At 36.2% G+C, this 23,262-nt stretch overlaps 1 protein-coding gene across 1 annotated transcript; it reads right to left on the minus strand.

Moving 5' to 3' along the window:
• Nucleotides 1-1,365: 1,365 nt before the first annotated feature.
• Nucleotides 1,366-14,487, minus strand: LOC140326604 (albumin-like). Its single transcript, XM_072405347.1, has 15 exons — nt 14,332-14,487; nt 13,824-13,887; nt 12,603-12,735; nt 11,609-11,811; nt 10,404-10,536; nt 9,668-9,765; nt 9,073-9,202; nt 8,674-8,885; nt 7,773-7,905; nt 6,838-6,932; nt 5,420-5,558; nt 4,643-4,866; nt 3,021-3,153; nt 2,232-2,289; nt 1,366-1,495 (listed from the first exon to the last, which is right to left on the minus strand). The coding sequence occupies exons 1-14, from the start codon at nt 14,408-14,410 to the stop codon at nt 2,257-2,259; spliced, it is 1,809 nt and encodes a 602-aa protein (XP_072261448.1). The 5' UTR covers nt 14,411-14,487; the 3' UTR covers nt 1,366-1,495; nt 2,232-2,256.
• Between the last annotated feature and the right edge of the window lie 8,775 nt (nt 14,488-23,262).

Genomic DNA, 23,262 nt, shown 5'->3' on the forward strand with positions numbered 1-23,262 from the left:
ACTTGATTGGAGAAATGATACTGTGGAGTATAACAGAATTTCGTGGGAATTGCAATCATGGTATTCTGGCTGCACATTCAAAATACACAATCAACAGTTGTTGACAGGATGCAATACACAATACTTCCATTACTTCTCCTCCATGGATACTTTTTCTAGTTCATCCTTTTACTCACTGAATACGGCAGAAGATCACCCCCCATTAACAAGTATAGCTTAAGCTAAATTCAATTGACTTTCCCTAGGTTGAAATTTTCTCATCAGTCATAAGCATTTCCTCAGTTATAAAAAGAGGGGCTGCAAGAGGGATCTAATATGGATACACAACCAGAAAGTGCTTAGTGTCTCAGTCCATAGCTGAGTGTTATGTGCAATTATTAACCTGACCTTTAGTACTTTGTAAATGTTTTCCAAACCATCCTCAAGTCTATTTTATAATTTTTTATAAATATTTAAAATAATGAATTTACTTTACCAAGTGAAAGTACCAGTACATGTTTTTAGAGTACCTACCAGTTCTATCACATAGTAGTAGTATGCAGTGACACATCAATAGTGCAATCTGTTGATAATGATCATGTTGGTAGCCCAAGCAGCTGGTTGTTTAGGACAATTAGATCATCTTTGGACTAGAACACTTTTCAAACATAAGGCCCATTGCATTTAAAGCTTATCTTAACCCAAACACAAAAAGTTAATACATTGAAGATCACCATTCTTAGATGTGCTGGCTGTTTTTAGGCTTTTTTCCTGAAATTATTATTCATTATTATTATTAATTATTATAATAAATTATTATCCTTTTATCACCTGGTGATCTAGCCAGTAACAGACTTACAATTTTAGGGTGTTTACATTCAGTGTACCAATTTTATGTAGAATAGATGTAGCCACATTTGGAAGCAGAACCAACTAAGACAGGGTAGTAAAATAATGCAAGATTTAAGTTTCTGGGTTGTGACCATATTTGGTTTAAACTCTCTTAAACTGAATTTTATGTTGTATTCATTAGGGCATTTAGAAGTTATATTTTTAGGTAATGATGTTATTGCAATGTTGTCAGACTTATTGTCTTTCTTGTACTATGAAAGAGCCATAGCTGTGCTGATGGATCTGTGAAAACACAACCTGACTAGGTTCTAAGTGCCAAACGTGAGTGACGTACATGTGACCATGGGGTTTTATGATAAAGATTGGATTGATGCTGAACTGATAACTGTTGTAGACAATGCAATATATTTTATGTAACAATCACCAGAAGTGAACTATGATTATACCTTGCATATGTGTTATATGTTTCTAGTGGAATGTCAGAAGGCTGAAACTATAGCTTAAACATTACATATTAAGACACAGACCCCAAAATGTAGTTTATCAAGAGTTTATTTATTATGGCAGTTTTTTTCACATGAGCCTTCAGAAGCATGCAACAGTGACTAGTTGATTTTGGTTAAATTGAATGTCCCAGTGCTGTCTTGTTCTTTCAGCTTGCGGTCTGTTTAAAGAAAAAAAATCAGGTTTAAACACTGCAAAGAAACATAAATACGTTCATTGTATTTAGACTAAATACTAAGACTGGGGAGCTTGCTATTGTTTGGTTTCTGGGTTTTTTAATTTAGTGTCTTATGACTATATGATGTTGATGATGAGATTCTGTATTTTCCAACGCAGGTATGATTTTGGTTGCTTAAAGACAAAGGATGGATACAATCCAAAGATACTTTATATGGAGGTATATCCCTTTTTCTGTTTTAGGAATGGGATCACTATTATTTTGGCATTAGAATGCCATCATAATGCAGATGAAAGAATGCAGGTGAATTCAATCAGCCCACAAATCCCATTATGTTTTTTTAGGTTTGGTACACATGAAAGGTAAAAGAAGATGCTCATCATGAACTTCTGATACCAACCAGGCGTCCCTTTAAAAACAGTGCAGTAAAGCAACTGGAATTTTGCATAGGGGAGAGGTTACACATTGTCACCAAGTTGATGTCAACTTGTGTGTGGCCAGTGTTTCTGCTAAAGGGGACAATATCAGTATACTTTTTTTTCTCAGTACATCATTAAAAATTATTGAAAACAGGCGTTTACCTCCTCTGTATTCTATTCAATGCTAAAATAAAAAAGGTTAGACTATATGTACACTATATACATGAAAGCCTGCTGACTTGTATCTACAAGGTAGAAATGCAAACACATATAACAGTTATGTATGTTGTATGTTTTACCTGTTCCATGTTAATGTTTATTAGTCTAATGTGTGACTACTGCAAGAAGGCCTGGTTTCTAAAAAAAACAAAACAAAAACACAAATAACATAATTAGTTTAGCATAGAAATAGATACACTGCTTTTAATCACTTTTATTAAAGGCTCACCTTTGCCTATAATCCTAAAATGCAAATAAATAACCTGTCAGTTGCACTACCAAGCAATATTTATAAATAAAGTGTACTATGGATTTGGATCGGTTGGTATAGGTTACTGAAATAAGTACAAATAACCAAATACGTGTTAGATACTTTATATTAAAGTATAATATAGCATATGCTTCAAATATTTCATTATGTAGAAAAGATTTTTTATTAATATTTTTTATCCATATTTGCATGCTTAGATTTGCAGGGTAGAGTAATGGAGTTCTTGTATGTCTTGGATAAACCAATAATTATATTTGCCTGTCAGTCATATTTCCCAATATTGTTTTGTATTTGTTCACCTAGGAGTTTGGTAGGCCCAGTTCCTGGATGGTGGGTATTGCACTTGCATGACCAATTTTTCTTTTTTTTAATATCTTTTTTTGTCCAATTTCAAAACTTTTCCCTGCAGGAATGCTGATTGCATGGCCCTCCAAATAGATTGTCAGCTTAAGTCAACACTATTCATATGGGAACATTTAGCTAACAATTACAAATAAAGGGAACATAAACAGAACAGAATAACAGAATACACCCTTAATGCAGTCACATTCTATCGGGGTTGTCATTATACACATTTTACAGTACTCCGATAACATACCTCCAGATTAAAGCATACTTCATGGCTCTCTGCTGCACAACATTTTTCTACTATTTTTCTGAAGGATTCAACAACTTCTTTAAGTTTTTCAGCCCCAAGGTCAGGCTTCATTTTTAGGTAATCAGCCAACAATCTGTAAATAAATTACATTATATTATCCTACATTAAAATGTTAAGAATATTATAGGACTAGGAAGATCATGTTGTAGGACTATATTGGAAATAGGATTTTTGCAAGAAATATGTTCATTACTTCTAGATGTAAGGTGTGATGTAGAGTGTGGTTTTGTAAGGGGCATGAAAATCTATTAGATCCAAACTCTAGCAAAAGCACAATTTATAAGCTTTCCAAAGAACAGAGGAGATTAAGAGCCTCTTATGAGGTCTTTTTAAAGACCAGCTATTGAACCTTTAAAACACATAATTTATTTCATCATCTAGGTATCAGATGATACTGATACCTAGATGATGAAATCTGCAAGAGAAAACACCTTTTTCTTTTGGTACTTGGACAAATACAAGCCCTTATGGCAAGGGTAAGGATTAGCCTATAAAACTCGTTTATCACTTACACCATTTTATCAAAATAAGTTAGGTATCTCTGCACTTATATACAATGGTGTGATTCTTCATTCATTTACTTTCCTTCTTTAGTCTCAGTCTAAAGTGATATTGGAAGCCCTTTGACATTCAGTAGCAGGAGCCTAGTGGCTGGCTAGTAGCCACTATTAGCCAGCTACTTGTTAAGCATGGGTGTTTAGCAAACAGGTTCACAAACATTGTAGAATGTTCTCTGAACCCGTAAGCGAACCAATTAGGCAATTTCACCTATTACTAATCTCTACCTATATTGTGTGCTGGTGCTGGTACATTGCCCACTGCTGTAATAGTGTGTTGGTATGCTTTTAAATACATTAGAACTATAAAGGACCACATTTTACACAATACAACAACTCAGATGTGTGTAAAGAATTTATATGAAAGATTTGTTTAAGCTATGATTTTTTAACATAAATCTTTTTTTCACATCTTTAATGTAGTGCCTGAACACAGCTACTTTATTTCTTACAGCACTACACTTTATCAGGAATTCCAAAATTATCATGAATGGTTCTGCAACTGATGACATGGTTAGGCAGCACATTTGAAAGTAAACTAAACCTCAATGAATCCTAAATATTTCAAAAGTAACATTGGAGTTTATAGGAGTTTAAAAAACAATCTGTGTAGACCAGCGGTCAACAATCTGTGTGTAAATTTTGGTGGTCCATGGCTCTGGCCAGTGTGCCCACGAGCGGTGTCAGGAGAAGGACCCAGCTGGGGAGCACACCAGCCAGAGCCGTGGACAACGTCCAATATGGATCGAAGGCTTAGGGAAATGGAAAGGGAAGAACTCAGGGCTCAGACCTGCGATAGGAGAGTGGGCGGGTTCTGGCATCATGACATCACTGTGGGGAAAGTTTCTCCCCCTTTGAGTGACACCCAGCTCCCCACGCATGTGCGGTCCTGAGCAGGTAATTTAAGTGGTCTGTGGGTCCAAAAGGGTTGGCGAACACTGGTGTAGACTATGCCTTAAGTAGGAGCAGAGAATGGGAAGTGTTGGCTGTTTTTGTACAACTTACATCAGTTTTTTCTCTTGTTGTTGTGCTGCTGTACCATCACATAAATCAGCAGAAAAGTGGAGCTTACTTTCATCCCATGCTGGGGCTACATATTTAGTATCAGGTTCAAGTTTAGTGAAGCATGGTCTTCTAAAAGAATATGAGTCCCTGCAACAACCGTCAACACCCTCATTTATTTTTACTTGCTTTCCGCTTTCACACATCTCTCCCAAAACGATATCCAGCTAAAATAAAAAAATGTATAAAGTGTAATATTAGTGTAATATTCTAAAAGACTTTCAAAATTAGACACAATGGTGTATTTAAAGAAAAAAAAATAGACAAACACTTATCCAAAAGAACATTACATTTTGGACTGAATGTTACATTTTTTTGAATAGTTTATGTTGTTCTAGACCAGTGATTTTCAACCACTGTGCCGCGGCACACTAGTGTGCCATGAGAGATCCTTAGGTGTACCGTGGGAAATTATCCAATTACCATTGTCGAGTGTCTGTGCTGTAGTGACTGGCAGAGTAATGTAATACTCTTTCATGTCAGTGGGTGGCAGTAGGTAACAGTTTTCTTGTTTATTCTTAGAGACAAAAGAATTAGCTACAGAGTGTCATTTTGTAACATTTTTGATTTGTGGTGTGCCGCAGGATTTTTTCAATGTAAAAAAATGTGCCGTGGCTCAAAAAAAGTTGAAAAACACTGTTCTAGACAAGCTCAAATATGTCAATCACATTAACTCAAGCATGTTACATGTTACAACAGAAAACAAGAAGTAGAGCTAACCTTCTCTTCAGCACAGGGTTGCTTTTTGTTGTCAGGCAAAGAACAGCAGTAGACGCCAATCTTGGTCATTCTACCTGCTATATCAACGAGTGTTGGGGATGTTACTTGTGGCATCTTTTTAAAGTACCGATAAAGCAACCTGAAAAGAGAAACAGGAAAATGTTAATGACTATCTGAACTGAGGTCCAATATTATAGTGTGATATATTTTCTTGCAATATGAAAGCCTAAATCCAACAAAACATTTTTTATTAGTTTTGGGTAGAAAATGGAAGGATTGGAATGGGTCATTGTGGGTGTAAGGTGGAAGTTTTAAAACCAGGTTATGGACTTAGGATGGAAGGATTAGAACCCTATTTAGTGATGGGTAAAAGATTATTATTATTATTATTATTATTATTAGAAACGCTTGCTATGGAGAACGGAAGGCCTAAAGTCTCCAATTATGGGTAGATGATGAAAGGGATATAACCTTTTTTATGGATGGAAAGTAAGGGTTAGAAACCTTGTTCTTTGGTGAATAGATGATGGAAAGGTTTGAACCTTGTGTTATAAACAGAAGGTGGAAGGGCTAGAACCTTGAGTAATAGACAGAAGGTGGAGGGGAAAGAACCCTGAGTTAGGCATAGAGGATAAAACCTCTAACTATTAATAGAAGGTGGAAGGGTAAGAACTTTAGGTCTAGGTTTTAACTCTTCTGTTTTCCACTCGTTGTCAGGTAATTTAAAAACAATAGGCCAGACTCAACCTACTGGACACTTTACACAGCCCTTGACTTCCATTAAACTTAAAGCAGATGTAAATCCTCCTATCATCTTCAACATCACAAGAATGAGTCCAGTTGAATATGATGAACGACTACTAGATATTTCTTGCAACCAAAGAATTTTTTCATAGAAAAATACTTGCCATTTCACAAGTCAGTGTAGGAAACTGGAAGTAGTTTAGCAAAATACATAAATACAATAATTTCTGCTAAAGAAGGTAACACCAAGAGACCTGTATTGTAAAAGGTCCCCTCCTCTGCTAGGCAGGGCTGTGTTGTTGCAGAGAAAATAGACAAACTGTTTCTCCTATTACTGTCCGGGCACAAAACAGGAAGGAGACTTGTTAATGAAAATAAAACTGCAACAAACAAAAGCAGGTCTCCGCACCTGTCAGATAGGTGCTATATGTCAAAAATAATATATTTTATATAGTACAGAAATACAGTCAGTGTGGCAGTTAAATTGGGTATCATGCATATACTTAATTTGTGTATTTAACTGTTTGCCTGGAATTCAGCTTTAAGCATTTCCATTACATTGTACATTTATTTTAGGATTGGTTTTCTACTGAACATAGGAAGACCTTTACTAGATAGAATGTTAACTTTAAGAGACTTATTCACAAAATTGAGGTTGTAAATATTTAACTTACCCAACATAAAAATCTTGAACACCATGTTGGGCTAAGCCACCACAGTTCTGTTTAATTAGCTCTTCATTTTCCTTCTGTGCAGCTAACAATTTTGGCTAAAATAAAAATAAAAAATAAATACTTAAGTAAAACAAGAACAAAAGAACTTACTACCTATACCAGTGTTTCTAAACCAGGGTTCCACCGGGCATTGCTAGGGGCGTTCCTTGAGCAATAAGCAATTTGTGCCTCTCAGGCTGGGTCTACATGGGCGTTTTTAAAAAATGCGTGTAAATGTTCCTATTGCGTTTATATGCATTTTAGGCACTTTTATTAGCATTTTATAGCTTGCCTTTAAAATGCTGGAAAATGCCTATGCCACATTTTCCCATGTTTTTATCACATTTTACCGCATTTTAAACTAATTTACATATTAAGTGCTCAAAAACGCGAGAAAAACCACGGGAAAACATCCAATCGAAATCAATGGAAGTGTTTACCCACAGTTTTGGGCGTTTTCCAGCGTTAACACAGCGTTTTCATTTCTAAATCATTGCAAGCAAGGTTTAAGATAAATGTCATAAACGTGCCACAAGGAAAAGTCCTGGTGTAGATTAGCCTATTGGAATGCATGGGGATTTCAAACAAGGGCTTTAAAAGCCTCAGGTTAAATGCTGGAGAAACAATCTGTGTAGACTAAGCCTAAGGTCAGTTTAACTGATATCAGTGGTCTTTTTAGGAAACTGTAAGGGTGACATTCTTCCCACTGGCCAGCAATATGGGAGGAATTCTTTTCACTGACCACTACACTAATGTACTGTAAGCTTTGGATATAGTAATTATAGCAGGTGTTCTCTGAAGACCTAAAGATTATTTCAAGGGTTGCCTCATTTTATAAGGTTGAGAAACACAGACCTAGACTGTGTTTATTAATTCACTGCTGTTCATAAACATACCGCTTCCTTGAGACACTCAGCACGGTGCTCACCAGCACAGCACTTCTCAACCATTTCTTCATATTTTTTAGCAACTCTTAAACATGACAGAGATGATGATTCCTGGTGTGTTCGGGAATACTCATATGTAAAGCTGTAAAAACAGAAGCAAAAGATTGTTTAAATATTTTTTTACCTGGCCAAAGCAGGTAATACTGTTTAAAATAACCATGCAGAATGCACAGGAATGTGTGTGCCCACTAGCAGGATTGACAAATCAAAAGCCAATCAGACCAAACAGGCTGATTGCTAGGGTTCATTGTCGCACTTTGAATTTAATCTGTCACATATAAGGCTGGAAATTGTAAATATTACTTTTGATTATCAATGTCTGAGTACCTATGTACTTTTATCAGTTGGGGACCCTTAATATTGCAAAAGCAAATCTTCTGACTTGCAAAGAAAATCTCCCTGTATGCAGACAAGTATATTTCCTGTGCTTATGCACAGCAGAAATAAGGCGAAAATTCACATGCTTAGCTATATATCTAGCTGTTCTGGAGATTATATTGGAGATATCCAGTGTAAATCAGATGTTCTGGCATCTGGTACTTAAATGATTACAAGATATTTGTTGGAAGCTATGTGTCAATGGAACTCATAAAGCTGCTTTTTAATTGTACTACAGGTTATTATACAACATGGTGACACCCAAGGCACTATTGTCTCTCAATGGGGGTCCGTGGAACCCTGGAATTCCTCTAGTGGTTACTAAGGGTTCATTGAACAATGAGCAATTTTTAACTCTCAGATCTGTTTAACTTATGATCTTTTTGAATGTCTGTATTTCCATGTTAAAAAGGTTGAGAAAGGCTGGTCTAGACATTGGCAATATGCAAGAAAACAAAAAAAGTTTATTTACTGTGCTAGGTGGTTTTGCTTTCCTTTTTGATAGTCCTCACACACATGTTCCCCTTCATAATATTTTGTCAGATCTTTGGAAATGTCACTGCCATCGTCATCTGGCAGGGCAAGAATGCAGCGTGTTCGTTCTGGACCATCTTTAGCACAACAGTCACCTAGTTTGTCTGAGTATTTTTTGTGGTCTGCACATATATGGTCTGTCTCTTCCATCTGTCAAACATGTAAAATAAACAATTTCATGAATTACACCTGAAAGAAATACGCTTTACAGATGTAGGCATATATCAATCTCAGATGTCAAACTACTACCAAATGAAAATCTAGATATCAGGTAAACGTTTAAGGTGATCCATGAAACACCCAGATATATTGTAGATAGAGTAGTTTATAGACTTACCCTCTCCATCAAACATTCCACAGCATCACCTCTGCAACAGTCTTGGATCAAATGCACAGTTTCCAAGGTCAGTTTTTGCACATCAGCAAAATCTGCATGTGGAAACTTTTGGGAAACTTGAACAAGTGTCCTGATAAAAGAAACAGAAGCTTTAGTTTTGGATGGAATCAGAAAGGTTTAATAAAGTTTTGATTGCCTTCTCTGTCCCCATTGAGCAGTCAGTAAAGCCAGTTCTTGAAGGATCGAGATTGTTCACAATATAAATTTTCAAAAGTAAATTCAATCCACCATACTGGACTAGTGAAGGACCACTGTGCGTTTCCATGGAGGACAGCACAGCGGGGAGACGCTTGCTCATCCTCCCCTCTCAATAGAGCAAAACAGTGTATGTGTACAGTGCACGTTCATTCATCTGTCACTTGAAACAAGTCACAAAAGATAATTTCCAGCGACAATTAAATAATTAAAAATTTATTAGTTGGAAAATTAAATAGTTCATGTAGATATAACCTATTTTTTAATTTTGTTTGGAAGATGAGACAAGCTCTCTGCAGTTCCTTTACATAACATTACTGGAGTGAAAATAGATACTTACTGTGCTTGAGAAACTCTTTCGGGAAAGTAATCAAGAATACGGCATTTCTGTTTGTGTGTGTCTTCCACAAAGTTTGTCAATTTTTTTACCTGAGGCATCTGCAGAAATATATAGTAATATATATATAGTTATATAGTAAATATATATTAAAAAAACACATATAGTAATCCAAGTTAAACACAACATAAAATAGAATGAGTGTTATGTTATGCACATTGACCACTACTATATCTGTTGTCTACAATGTGCTATAGTTCAAGCTACAACTTATGAAGTCAAATGAATTACCCTTTACAACTGACTCACGTCCTATCAAATAGCTCTGCTTTAGACAAAATTCTATACATATAGAATAAAATCAATAAATAAATAAAACATAAAAAGGATAAATTAACCTGACATAAAATTGTTAACATTTTATTTTACTGACATGCATTTAGGGTAACTTAATTTACGCACGGTTTCCCTTTCAGCGTGTAAATTTTTACAGCCTGACTACATGCATTTATTCTACTCCTTTTTGTTCTGTAGAAAAACACTGCAGAACAGAAAAACACAAATCCAGTGAGCTCCTGTCTGTTTCAGTTAATGACACACTGTGCAGCTGCTATACTGAAATCCCAAGCCATCTTTTCAGTCTTATTTCATTTCACTTCTATTTGAATTTTGTGATCAGGCTCCAGATTTCGGCGCAGAAATCGTAGGCATACAAATATGAAGTTTCATTATGGCATACCCGTTCACCAAAGCATTTTTCTTTGTTTTCAGCTTGACAGCATTCAGTGGTGATTTGATTGTATGTTATAGCAAAGCCCAGAACAGCTGATGGAAAGAGCCTTGGATGTCTTCTCCCAATATTGGAGATGTAGCTATAATGTAAAAAATAGAATGAATACATTGCAAATGTTATACTTAATATAATGCTACACAAACATACTTGGGCATAATTAGTCAAAAAATGCATGGCTCAAACAAATAATACTTTACTGTGGTCATGTCATCTAAAGATGAATTCTGAATTAATAGACAAGAAAGGCAAATGCTGTCAGTTGACAATTATTTATCATGTGTACATATCCTAAGTAACCGATGTTGCCAGATACACTCTATTTCTTTCTTTGCAATAAAAGTCTGATGATGGGTTAGGTTGCTGGTTGGCATTCATCATCCCACTGCCAAGAACTTAGTAGAGTTGACAAAAATCCAGCAACCTCAGAGCCTGAGGAGTGCCATATTTTCAAAAATTCTCGGTTTTTTAAGGTTATACTTTCCTCCTCTCATGGGCCAGCCTTCCTCTCGCAGCACCGCGGACATCTAGCACAGTTCGCGGAGCAGGGACGTCTCAGTATGTATTTAGTGTAGCAAGCAAGACCAAACAGCTGTTTCTGGAGAACAGCACCAAAAAAACATAAGTGGTCAAACAATGTACTACAGTTCCTGTAAAGAAAATGCGATCTGAAATTAATCCCTGAAAGCTGAAGGAAACGGATTATCTAAGGTCGGATTTTCGATTGTGAACTGTACTCCAAATCTCAAAAGAAGATGCTGCAGCAGAATGCAAGATAATCTACATAGCAAGATCAGGGTTACTCGAATGTATTTTTTCTTTCTTCCTGAAAGATGGATGACATTGCTTTTTTAAAAGTTATATTTAGTAGTTCAGCAAGGAAGATAGGGTCACATTACTTTCCTAATGCTTTAAACTTGGTTTAATTTAAAATGTATTACTACCCACCATCATTTTCCTTTCCTGGCACCAAATAATGGCAGCATTGGTATGAGAGAGGACAAAGGTATTATAAGGCATTTTGAATCAAAAATCAGTGACAAATCATAACATGTAGGAATACTTGGCTGCAAATAGATAAAATGTATGAGATTTCTATTCGGCTTTAAGCTGATACATTTGAAACTTTAATACATTAATAATAAAATACTCACTAGGAAAAGGCATGTTGTGGGTTTTCTTTGTGGTCTTTGCAGGCTTGTTCAACATCTGGAATCTTATATTCTTCAACTTTACTATCTCTATGGTTTCTGAAGCACGTGATCCTCTCTGCCTCCTCCTTGGCACAACACTCTGTAGTCCAGGGGTAAATTGCCTCCAAATCTTCTTTGCAAACTGTGTCATGATATAATGTCATCTGCAACAACAAGAGGCACAAATAAATGATGAAGGCAGTTAACATATACAGGCTGGATCTAATGAAAGGTACTAAACTAAGCAGTTGTTGAGGGCCAAACTACTAAAACAAATTGTTGCTCCTGATTATCCACTCCATTAGGTAACAATAATGACCATTCCTGTTGGTCACTTACTGATCTTGCAGGACAGAGCATTTAACGGTGTTGGGAGACATCTGCGCGGATACTGGAAAAATAGGTTAAATAATCTTGATTTTTTTTTCTATTGACTCCAATGCCTTTTGCCAAATTATGAGTTTTTGCAGAAATCTGCAAATTTTGGATGAACATTTAGGGAACTAAATACTTTTATTTTTTAACTGATAGTTTGTTTTATGTAGATAGCCTACAGGGTCACGTTCCCTGGGCTACAATTTAACTTGCACACAGCAAAGTATGATCACAACAGGCAGGTTTCAAATCTTGCTCTTGACAGAACTAAAAACTATCTTCTTAATGATTATGACAGCCAGGGAATGCAAATATATGTTATTGGTGTACTTGGAGACTAGGGACGTGCTTCGGCAGTCAAGAGAGAAATTATATGAAACTACTGGAAATCAGTGTTGTTGACCCTTTACAAATGAGTGTTTAAAATTCAGTTCAAAGCACCTGGAAAAAGCCCAGTGGCATGGTAAAATGAAAGTTTAATGCAACCGTAAGCATGCCACATTCACCTATCTACATCTCTGAGAGGAAGGCCACTACTGATATGCAAGTGGAATAGGGGAAACAGTCAAGAATGACATACCGCTGGTGTTTTGCATTTAGCTTCTTCTGGATGCTCTACACATTCGTTAACAACCTCCATTAGTTTTGCCTGGAGTTTCAGATGTTCATCCAGTGAGCATTTTTGGAAATCCTGTGCCACTAACACCAACAATCTGTAACACATGACAGCGTATTATGTAAAAAAGAACTCAAACATGGTTTTTCATCATTAGTATTTGTAACATATCATCACTATAGATTTGATTTTCAAAGGGATTGTTCACTAAGCCACAAAACTTAGAAGAGACCTTGCACATAAAGCTATTTTTTTTCTTTTTCTTTTTTTAATATATAGCCACAGTGACCACCACTGCCAGATGCCAGGTTCAGGTTGTATCCACTGAATGCCAAGCAGTTAGACTATCCCAGGGACATGCTCATCTGTAAGGATCAAGCTTTCTAGTGATACATATACCCCTGAAATAGTTAGGCATGTCTATGTGTTCAAATTAATTGGGCATTGAATTCATGAAATTACTACAGTTGGATAAAAAAAACAGATTTCATTTGGCTTCTAAAGATGACAAGAGCCTGCTTTTTGGGTAATTAAAAGATTGGAAGGCTAAAAATGTTTGCTGGATGGAAAATAAAGGGACTTTGCTTTTGTTGTGAATGTTTTTATTTTGTGATTACCTTGTCCACGATTACTATAGCTATTAAGGTGAATGAGGGTTTGTGTTATAGTGCATGTCACAGTATGTAACTTTTGCCAACTAATATTGAATTATCTTTTTCCTTATTGCTTGATAACCCAGGTTTTTCCATAATAGTCTTCATAAGCATTATTTAAAACAGGATCAATGAGTGTTTGCATTATTTACTTTTATAGGGTTAAGGGGGATGATTACACTACGTACATTGGTATTTAATATTTTTAAGCTTAATATTGATCCTATTGTTTTACAGCCCTCTTATATTATCAGTGCCTAGTTCTATAAACTCACATGGAACATTAAGGGCCATTTTAAACACCAAATGAAAAAAGAAAAGGAGTAGTCATGAGGGGCTAATAGTAAAAAATATTTTTACTCATACTCACTGAGCATAGTGCAATAATTCAAAATCTGATTTGTCACTGTAGCACTTTGTAAACCCTTGAAAAAGTTTACTTATAAATATACTTTACTATTTTTAAAATCAGTTTAATGTAAAGTTTGCAATTGTTATATTTACAACAGCCTAGAGAAGAATAAATACTTACAGTTTTTCAACAAGTGGTTTTCCAGCTTGTTTTACGATGTCAGGAATGAGGCGAATGTGTTGTTCTAACAAAAAAGTGACACAAAATTTAATAAACAGAAAATGTACAGATGGTCTCATTAAGGTAGACATTCAGCATATTTTCCTATTAAGTTCAAAAATGTTACAAACTGCATGCATGAGATTATAATAGATCATTGATCTTTACAAAATAAGGAATCTGCTATCTTCACAGCAGAGAACCAATACAAAAGTTGGGAAAGGACAGATTGATGTATTGCAAGCCCTACTTTTATCTATATCTTCTCCAATATTATCGCAGCAAGAACACAACTTTTTGGTTGTGAGGTTTTTACTGCTGTTTGTATCCTTGTTATAAAGATGTATTCTCATTTCTGTTCACAGACAATAGGAAGGGAAAAGAAATCTACCCTTAGGCAGGGGGAAATATCACCTAGTATGAGGGACAGGAAGTAAGGTTAAATTGCTGCTCAATAGTTCTCTCTTACCATGATGACGCTTGTGTAGGTGTCTTGACTCAGTGGCTATGGAGAGAATCAACAAACTAAATAGAGTGACCCACTTCATGGTTGCAGATGTGTTGAGGAGATTCTCTTGGAAGCCTAAAGCAGCTAAGGAAAAGCCAGGAATTTATACTATTTTCTGCATCCTATTTTGAAATAATTAACCAGACTGGTTTTATTATTAATTACAATCTGGCTCGTTTGTCTAGATTCACGAGTGATGGCAAAACTCAATAATATATTGATTATACAATAAGCTTGCATTGGCAGCAAACTTATTGAAAGACCTTGTAAATCAGATATACTTTCACTGATGAGCTAAAACAAAGTCTTTGGTAATTAGGCTGTGAAACTACGAACAAAAGGTTAAGTAAAGTGATCCTTGCTTTTGACAGTATCATAGTCTGTGTCTGTAGCCTCCATGGTTTCCAAATACGTATAAAGGTCAAATATTAAAACACTAAAATATAATATTTCATTTTCCAGCATAGTTTTGGTAACTATCTAGGACTATAATCACCTGGATTTTACCATTTAAATTGAAACAATTTATACCTAAGTGCCTAATATGACACAAAAGGTAGAACCAGCTGTGGCTACTTTTATCACTGTTTTTTCCATATCTTTTTGGTAGAATGGCTTTTTCAGATATAGTGGGGACCATCAGTGAACAGAAATTTTCAAGCCTTGCCTTAGATGATTTGGTGTGTGGCCTTCTAATGGGCCATACTAGTTCTTTTTAGAGTTTTTGATTCGAACCAAAACAGCGTAGCTTTAATTCTACATTTAAGGCTTTTGCCTTGATGGGAAAGGTATAGTTGCATGTGAACCTTCCTGTCAATATATTTTATATGTCAATAATTTGTTAGTTTGATTGTTTAGTAAATGTCCCCTTCACTGCATTATAAATATGGCATTAGAAATATTTTTTCTACATCAAGATAATAGATTACTTTGTATAGTTCATTAATATGAAATTCTATAGAAAAGAAATTTTAATTCCAAATAGTAACAGTAGGAAATATGAAAACATACAGGTAGCACGGCCGCTTAGTGGCTTGTACTCTGGCATTTACAGCGCTAAGTCCCATGTTTACATAATCTCCTTGTGTTTGTGTGTTTTTCCTTTTGGTACTCCAATCGCCTCCCATGCTCTATGAGCATGAGGTTTGGTTAGGTGGCTTCCCCCGAATTAGATTGTATTAAAAGACATATGACTATGGTAGACATATGACTATGGACCAGGATCGCCAATACAAAGATAAGTGACATTCTTTGTTTAATAAAAGTTCCGATCCTGGGTACCTTGCAGTCAATGAGTTGAACATGGACTCCTGCAAATACCAAAATAATCTCAAATCAAATTTGGGGCCATCAGAGCAGAAAATAGATGCCAAACACACAAGCAAATCTACAACGGAATATCTGAAACATAACAGAACCAACAATAGACGTCAGATTGCATTTTCCAACAGCCTTGCACTTAAAGGATGTATCTTCATGAGGACGCAGGATTTGCAACACAAAGGAGTTGGTGAGAAATTGCAAGGCTTAAATCTGTTAAGAGAAATCTAACTGGATAAGAGATCCTGCAGTTGCACTGTTACAGGCATTACAACTATACAGTCAGTTTTTAATTTGAAAGTTATTTCAAAGGATTTACTTAAACTTTACATCGGTCAACATTATTGATTTCACAGTTTGCCTAATTCATTTTTGACTTTTGTTGGCTTTTAAAAGATGTAAAACTATTAAACATCAGTTTGTTTTAAGTGAATTCACATAAGGAAGAATAAGCATCTAGTTTAATAAAATACATACAGAAGTGAATTTTATTTGCAATAAATGCAGTGGTTTCAGACTGGGTGGTTATAGCTATCGCATTAAAGTAATTACCATGTATAGCTCTGTAATGAGCTTACCGCATGGTCTGCACATGCAGATTTTACTACATAGATAAAACAACTAGGATGCCTAAAGAGACTAGTGAGGGTACTCCACAGTTGACACATTTAAGAATCATGGTACTTATTAATATTAAAGTAAGTTGGAGACCATAAAAGTATTATGAAGCAGAGTTAAAGGTAGAATTCTGCAATAAGAAGAAGCAATACTAATCTCCCGTGCATGAACTAATGTTTATGTTACAGAACAGAAATGAATAGGGCATTTTATCATTTATTATTTTCTGGTTACTAAAGTTCCACTTTCAAATTTTGGGATTGAGCAGTGCTTTACTGCAGAAAGAGCCAGGTGATGTTTCTTCTGAAAAAAAACATTCTTACCTGCCTGATCACTTTCCTCTTAAAAAAAAATTAAATTAAACATGTGTATCTCAGTGAAGGAAGCCAGGATAACTGGCGGGTTTTTTGTACTGCTCAACAGTGCCAGCATAATTCTAACACTGTCATCACAATGGTAAGTACCAACTGGCTCTAATGCTGGGTAATTCTTTCTCCTGAAGATCCAAAGGCCATTTCCACTCTTACTGACCACCTTTTCCAAGGGGCAGTCTTCTTTCCACTAACACCAACGTAAGGGGTAATCTTCTTACAACTGACCATTAATGTAAATGTAGGGGGCAGCACATGACTAGGCTCCTTAATAGTGCACTTTGTATGTTGTGCTGCAAGTTACACAGACCTGATCATTGTTCTACATTATTATTAATAATATTAAACAGAATTTAAATAGTGCCAACCTATTACGGAACACTGTACATTTAATAGGGGTTGCAAATGACAGATACAAACAATGACACAGGAGAAGGAGAGGATCCTTCTAGAAAGAGCTTAAAATCTAAGAGGAGGCATGCATGTGATGAGGTCATGAAAGGAAGTCATTAGTTGGTCATTGAAAGAGCAAAGAAAGTGGCTAGGGTTGTACTTTTCAGGTCAGAAAGGTAGGTGGGACAGGAGATGTGGAAGGATTTGAAAGCAAAACACAGGAGCTTGCTTTTCACTGCAAGCGGAAATGGAAGCCAGTGTAGAGAACTACAAAAAGAGGCAGCAGAAGAAGCACAATGGAAAGGATAGATGCGTTTGGCTATAGCATTCATAACAGATTGTAGTGGAGAGAGTCAGGATAGGTGGGTTAAGGAGGATATGAGACTACCGAGTGTACAGAGTAAAGAGAACCGGTCCAAGGACTGACCCCTGGGGAACACCAACAGCGAGGAGAGTGGATGAGGAGGAGTTACCATTGAAAGAAACTTGAAAGGAGCGGTCAGACAGCAAATCAAGAGAGAGCAGTGTCACTGATACCAATGGAGCACATGATTTGTAATAGAAGGGGGTGATCAACAGTTTCAAAAGCAGAGGAAATATCTAAGCGAAGGAGGGAAAAGTTGCCTAGTGACTTAGTCCTGCCCAATGCAAATAATGTTTATGCAATGCAAAGACAGGAGAGCTATGCTCTTTTAGTCCCCTTCAACTCTTCAGCACATGTGGCATGTTCATTGGGTACCCAAGCCAAGCATGGTTATCTTGCAATGCCCAGTTATAACTGAATAGAATGGTAAATTATTTCTGGTTTTTCTATGTCTAAAATGTTGCTCTTATTGCTATTTTGAACTGCCAAGCATGAAAATCTAGCTTACCTTTCTTATATTTTTCTACTTGTTTCTGAGGAGGGAACAAATATTGATTCTTGTAGTTTGGGATTCCATCTACATTTAGCTAATTACAAATCCAAATATTGGATTTACATTTGCATTTAGCAAAGTAAAATAATTTCAAACATTATTTTAAGTGACTATTTTATATTCAGTTAGGATAGGGATTGTTTAATGAAGAGACAAGTAACATTTACTAATTTGATGACTGGTAGATCTAGGAGGATGTATCTATATGCACCAACATGTGGTATCTATATGCACCAACATGTGATTGGCAATTACATGATATAAGATGAGCACAGTGCCATATTATCAAATTACCAAACAAAGAAAGCAGAATGTTTTCCTTCCTAGAAAAAGAGGGCAGAGTGCCGCTGAATCTGTAATCCTGCCGGATTGGCTTCCATTGAGAAAACTAAAAGCTGTCTGTAATAAACCACCAAGCAGAGGGTGAAAATGCATGAGCAAAATGCAAGTAAATCACCAGAAAAAACAGGAAAAAGTGCTTGTGCAAGGGTAAATTCCTCAAAACTATGACCAGCTCATGATCCTCATGGTAGATGAGTTAATGGAAAAGTCTAAATATGTTTGTCAAAACACTGAAAATGTAAAAAAAAATAACTTTAAAGCTTACTGCTACAATTACAAAATAAAGCTTTCATTGTCTTTCCAAATAATGTCTTGCATAGCCATTTTACATTTAAAGTTAATAAAGTGATTGAATTCGACTCTGCAAATGTTCAATAACCCCTATAGACGAAAAAATGGTGGCCATTAAATACAATATGCATAAGAGCAGCAAAGCAAAGACCATGTACTTTTTTTAAACCTAGTCAGTGTGCTATCTTTGGGAAAAATACCCACTGAAGCCTTTCAAATATTCAAATCTAATTTTTACATATAAAAAAACACACCCTACAGAGAATGTTCTGTGACTTGCACAGGTGTACTACCCTGTATTTGCATCATACCCCTACACCCCCTGCCTTTCGCGTTTTCTCTTAACTTCTTTCAGTCGACCACCCCACTCCAGCCCCAGCAATAGCTGAGAAAGATCATTCTTTTTCAGACCCTGACTAATAATTAATATTTCACTTTAATGCTAAAGAACACCCTAGTTAAAGTATATTTATGTAGGGATGTATTTAAAGTTTTTAAAAAACTGTAAAATGTGATTTGGTTTTTGAAACTATTGTATGAATGAATACTGATCATTTGTATAGAATTAGACTGGAATTTTACCTAGTAAAACCTGCAAAGTTAGCAGGAACAACATGCTACTATACATAGCTCTCTCTGAGTAAATATGCAAGTTTCAAAATACAGGGTCCATGTTTATTCTCAGATTTCACAAGCTTCTTTGGCCCTGAATTACCAAATTGTATAAAAACAAGCTGTGAAAAATATGTTAGTTTTGACCTATGTAAATTTATGATTTCAAATTTCACTTTAAACCATCAAAATCCCCAACACTCCTCAACTAAAGTTAGCGTTCACCCCCTTGATACACATTCAGTATCTACAGATTTGTAGATAAGGAAGTACAAAGGTTTGTGCTAATGTACCCATAGCACGCAGTTGGATTCCAGTTTATTCCAGTCAGATCAGTAAATTATCATTGCCAACTGATTAATAGAGTTTAATGTGGTTTGCACAAAAAAAATATATATATATATATATATATATATATACCTGTGCTCAGAGTAAATGGACATAAAATGCTGGCTGATGATGACTGGTGATGGAAAAGAATTACTGTGTGGGGCTCTGGTTTAAATAAAAAAATAAATCTTACCTACATTTAGAAAATATGGAAAAAAATGGAAGCTAAAAGCAATGCCAAGGCAACTCTGTAAGTCATATTTTCTAATCTATGAGAGCACCAACATTGCTGCACTAAATTATTGACAACAAGTTTGTTTTCAATAAGTTTTTTTTTTAATTTTTTCAATGAGCAATGATGTCATGCACAGCAGAAAAGGATGAAAAAGAAAAGAATCCATAATGGCCCAGACAAAGTCCAGGCTTCAACCTAATCAAAATGCCATCTCAGTACCTTAAGAAAGCTGGTTATAAATGAAATGCCGTAAACCGCAATGAACTAAAGCTTTTGCCAAAACTGGTAAAGTGCGACAGAAATTCTTCACAACAATATGAGAGTTTGATAATAGTCATACAGAAAATGATTACGGTACTTTAAGTTAATGCTGCTAACGGTGGTTTAACAAGGTATCAAATCATGGGGTGTACTTAGTTTTTCACTTAAAGCTTCTCCATTTTGGCTTCATTTTTGTTAAATAAATAATAAAACAGTGGGATATGTTGTGTGTGGTTAGATTTAGATTTTATTACCTGCTAAGGACCAGATGATTTTTTATATGTTCTGAAACCTTACAATTTTCTCATGACTGTAAAATTAAGCACGACAGCGCATATTTTTAATTTGGAGTTGTAGAGATGAGTAGAAAAGTTTTTTCTAGTCTGAGCCCGAATTACAGTCTAAGGTAACACCTTCACCTTCAAATATACAGTACAGTCAGTGAGAATTGATTTATTAAAGCTCTCTAAAACTGGAGAGGATAGAATATCATGGAAGAACATGGGTGATCCTGCAAACCAGGAATGGATTTGGTCCAAAACATTTGCCAAATAATAGCAAATAATTTTTAAGAAATCCATTACAGGTTTGCCATATCGTCCAGGTTTTACCACAATAGTCTATATTCTCCAGTCTTGGAGAACGTTACTAAATCAGGCACAATCTCTCACTAAGACAGAATGTGTGTTACATGTATAACCTCAAGGTGAAAATGAAAGGGAAAAGCCCCCAAAATGGACACTAATGTAGTTAGGACTGACAAAATGCAAAAAAATGCATTTTTGCTTTAGGGTTTAGACATAAATTTGTTAACTACTAGTATTGCTCAAATTAAGACGACTGCCCTTTTTACTAGTTTTTCAGGCTACTGACTGATTTGACAATGCACTTTTCTGGCTGTGACCTTAGCTATGCAAGCTAAACTTTAATTCTGGGCTTTTTGCCCATTACCCTAACATATTTTGAACTCTTATCCTAATATGTTTGTCTTCTGTTATGTTGCTTGTGGTACTAGTTGGCTACTGTACTGCTTTGAAGATATCTATTTGGCAACCAAATTCTTTTTTTGATTTGTCATGTATTCTTTCTTTAATGTAGTGGATACCTGTCAGAGTTTCCCTGGGACTTCAAAGGTGAAAATAAAGTGTTTTTTTAAACAATACATTCAAAATATGTTTTGTCTTTCCTTCTTTGTTCAGTTTCGTCATTTAATGAAAGTATAATGTGCCACAGTACCGTTTACAAAGACCTAACCAGCCATAAAAAATAAATACAGGCCTCATCATTTGAAAAGAAATTTAGGAAAAATGTATGTGCTACAGCAATGAACAGTCATATAAAACAGCAGTCCCCAGCCTATGGTGCGAAGGAAAAGGACCCTGCTCTGGGGGGGCACACCGGCAAGAGCCACTTACCATGTCTCCTGCATGCATTGCAAGCTCAGGGCAGTGGGCGTATTGTGTCTCTGATCTGAGCCTGCAATGGATCTCCCTCCAGCCGATTTAGTTCTTTGTCCCCCTGCACCTTTACTGGGGGTATTTGGGAAATTGGACAATGTCCAAACCTCTGCCAATGAATACCTGTTGAATACAGAGTGTTCCAATGCCTTGTGGGGAAAGTGCTGCATATGGCATCTGTGCCACTGAGGTGATGATATTATAGATTTTAAGGCTCTAGGAAAAGTTTTGAATTAGCTGGCTTTTTAGTTTGTGGAAAGCCAGATTGTTGGGGTCCTGACCATGGAAAAGAGTGGGAGGGTTTCAATGGTCCTCTGGATTGTCCAGAGGATTTCCGGGTTTTTACCTTGGAAGGCGAAGCACAGGAGTGCCATTTAACTAGGCAGCATTATTTTGCATGGGGCTCCATGTGATCCCAAAGCTGGAAGGAACAGAGCTCTTAAGGTAAAAAACTTTATCACAATGACTGCAAAGTGACAGTATTTCTGTTTGAACTTTAGTCAGTCAGGGACAATAGTCACCCATTTAGATATTCAGCTAAACCACGGTTTTGTTGTTGATTCGCTAATAAAGATACAGGCCGAAGACTGCATTTGATTTTAACTAAAAGCCTGGTGTCTCTTATTTTGACCCTGCTGATACCCTGTTGCTACAGGTGATCCCACATATGGTGGAGAATGCGGGCACCTAAATACTGAAGACAGCAGTGTTTGGAACCATTAAGACATTTAAAGGGCCAGAATGTATGTTCACCACTCATTATGGCAACCTGTACACAAAATTGGCAGAAAAAATTTTAAAATAATTGTTTCCTGTGTCATGCTTTTCATTAGATCAGCAATTCTCAACTAGGATTCCTCCAGAGGTTCCATAAGCTGTGGCAAACTGGCCTCCCATTGGATGGTGCGTGCATTGTTTTGATGCCAATACTAATTGATAGAACCAGAACCATGAAACCAATGAACTATTTAGCTGTTTTTAAGGGAGAGGTGGGTATTTTTCCCACTAGTCCTTTAGCATTGGTTCTAATTACCTGAAAATATTTTAGGGGTCCTTGGGGGTAAAAAGGGCTGCATCATGTAATCTATCAGTAGAGGAAGTTGAGTAATGACATGTATCCTGTGCCAACTGTTACAGTAGTCAGTATTTATAAGGTGTGGGTCTGCCACCACGTCCTGCAAAACATGCAAAACACCCATATGTTAGACAATTATATCTATATATGTTTTAATGTGGAGTTACCAGGTTTGTAATCTAGATCTCTACCTGTTATTTACAAAACCTGTACTAGCACTGGTTTTAATAGGAATCTTTACAGGCACATTGGGTAGATTCCCTCCCCTATGGACCACATTTTCCCCTGAATGGGCTGGTAATTTGGGTTAGATGGACCTTTAGCTCTTGGGAGATTGTGGCAGTGTGTGCTTGGAGAGAGACAGAGACTGTCTGCAGGTTTGTGCTACATGAACCAGCAGGAAAAGACATACTCAGCATCATCTCAAACCTAGCCAGGAATTTAAATTGCATGTTGTCTTGCTTTACTGGACTGGACTGATACTGATTCATTTCAAAAGAGACCTTTGAGTTTTGTTACTGTAGCAGTGGATATAAAAAAGCAGACTAAATGCTCAGAATAATGTCTGCATTACCTTTCAAACAGCTTCCACTGGCAACCCATACTCAACTTCTGCAGAACACTGGTTATGTTGCACATAACATTATGTTGCTTCTCAGGGTTGTCAGGT

This window comes from Pyxicephalus adspersus, chromosome 3 (assembly GCF_032062135.1).
Source record: "Pyxicephalus adspersus chromosome 3, UCB_Pads_2.0, whole genome shotgun sequence".
In the NCBI taxonomy this organism is placed as follows: Eukaryota; Metazoa; Chordata; class Amphibia; order Anura; family Pyxicephalidae; genus Pyxicephalus; species Pyxicephalus adspersus.

Coding starts and splice junctions, on each gene's coding strand:
- LOC140326604 (XM_072405347.1), bottom strand. CDS start 14,410: ATGAAGTGGGTCACTCTATTTAGTTTGTTGATTCTCTCCATAGCCACT. Junction 4,867..5,419: donor AACCCTGTGCTGAAGAGAAG/GTTAGCTCTACT, acceptor TTTTTATTTTAG/CTGGATATCGTTTTGGGAGA. Junction 2,290..3,020: donor AAGTATGCTTTAATCTGGAG/GTATGTTATCGG, acceptor TGTTTTTTTTAG/AAACCAGGCCTTCTTGCAGT.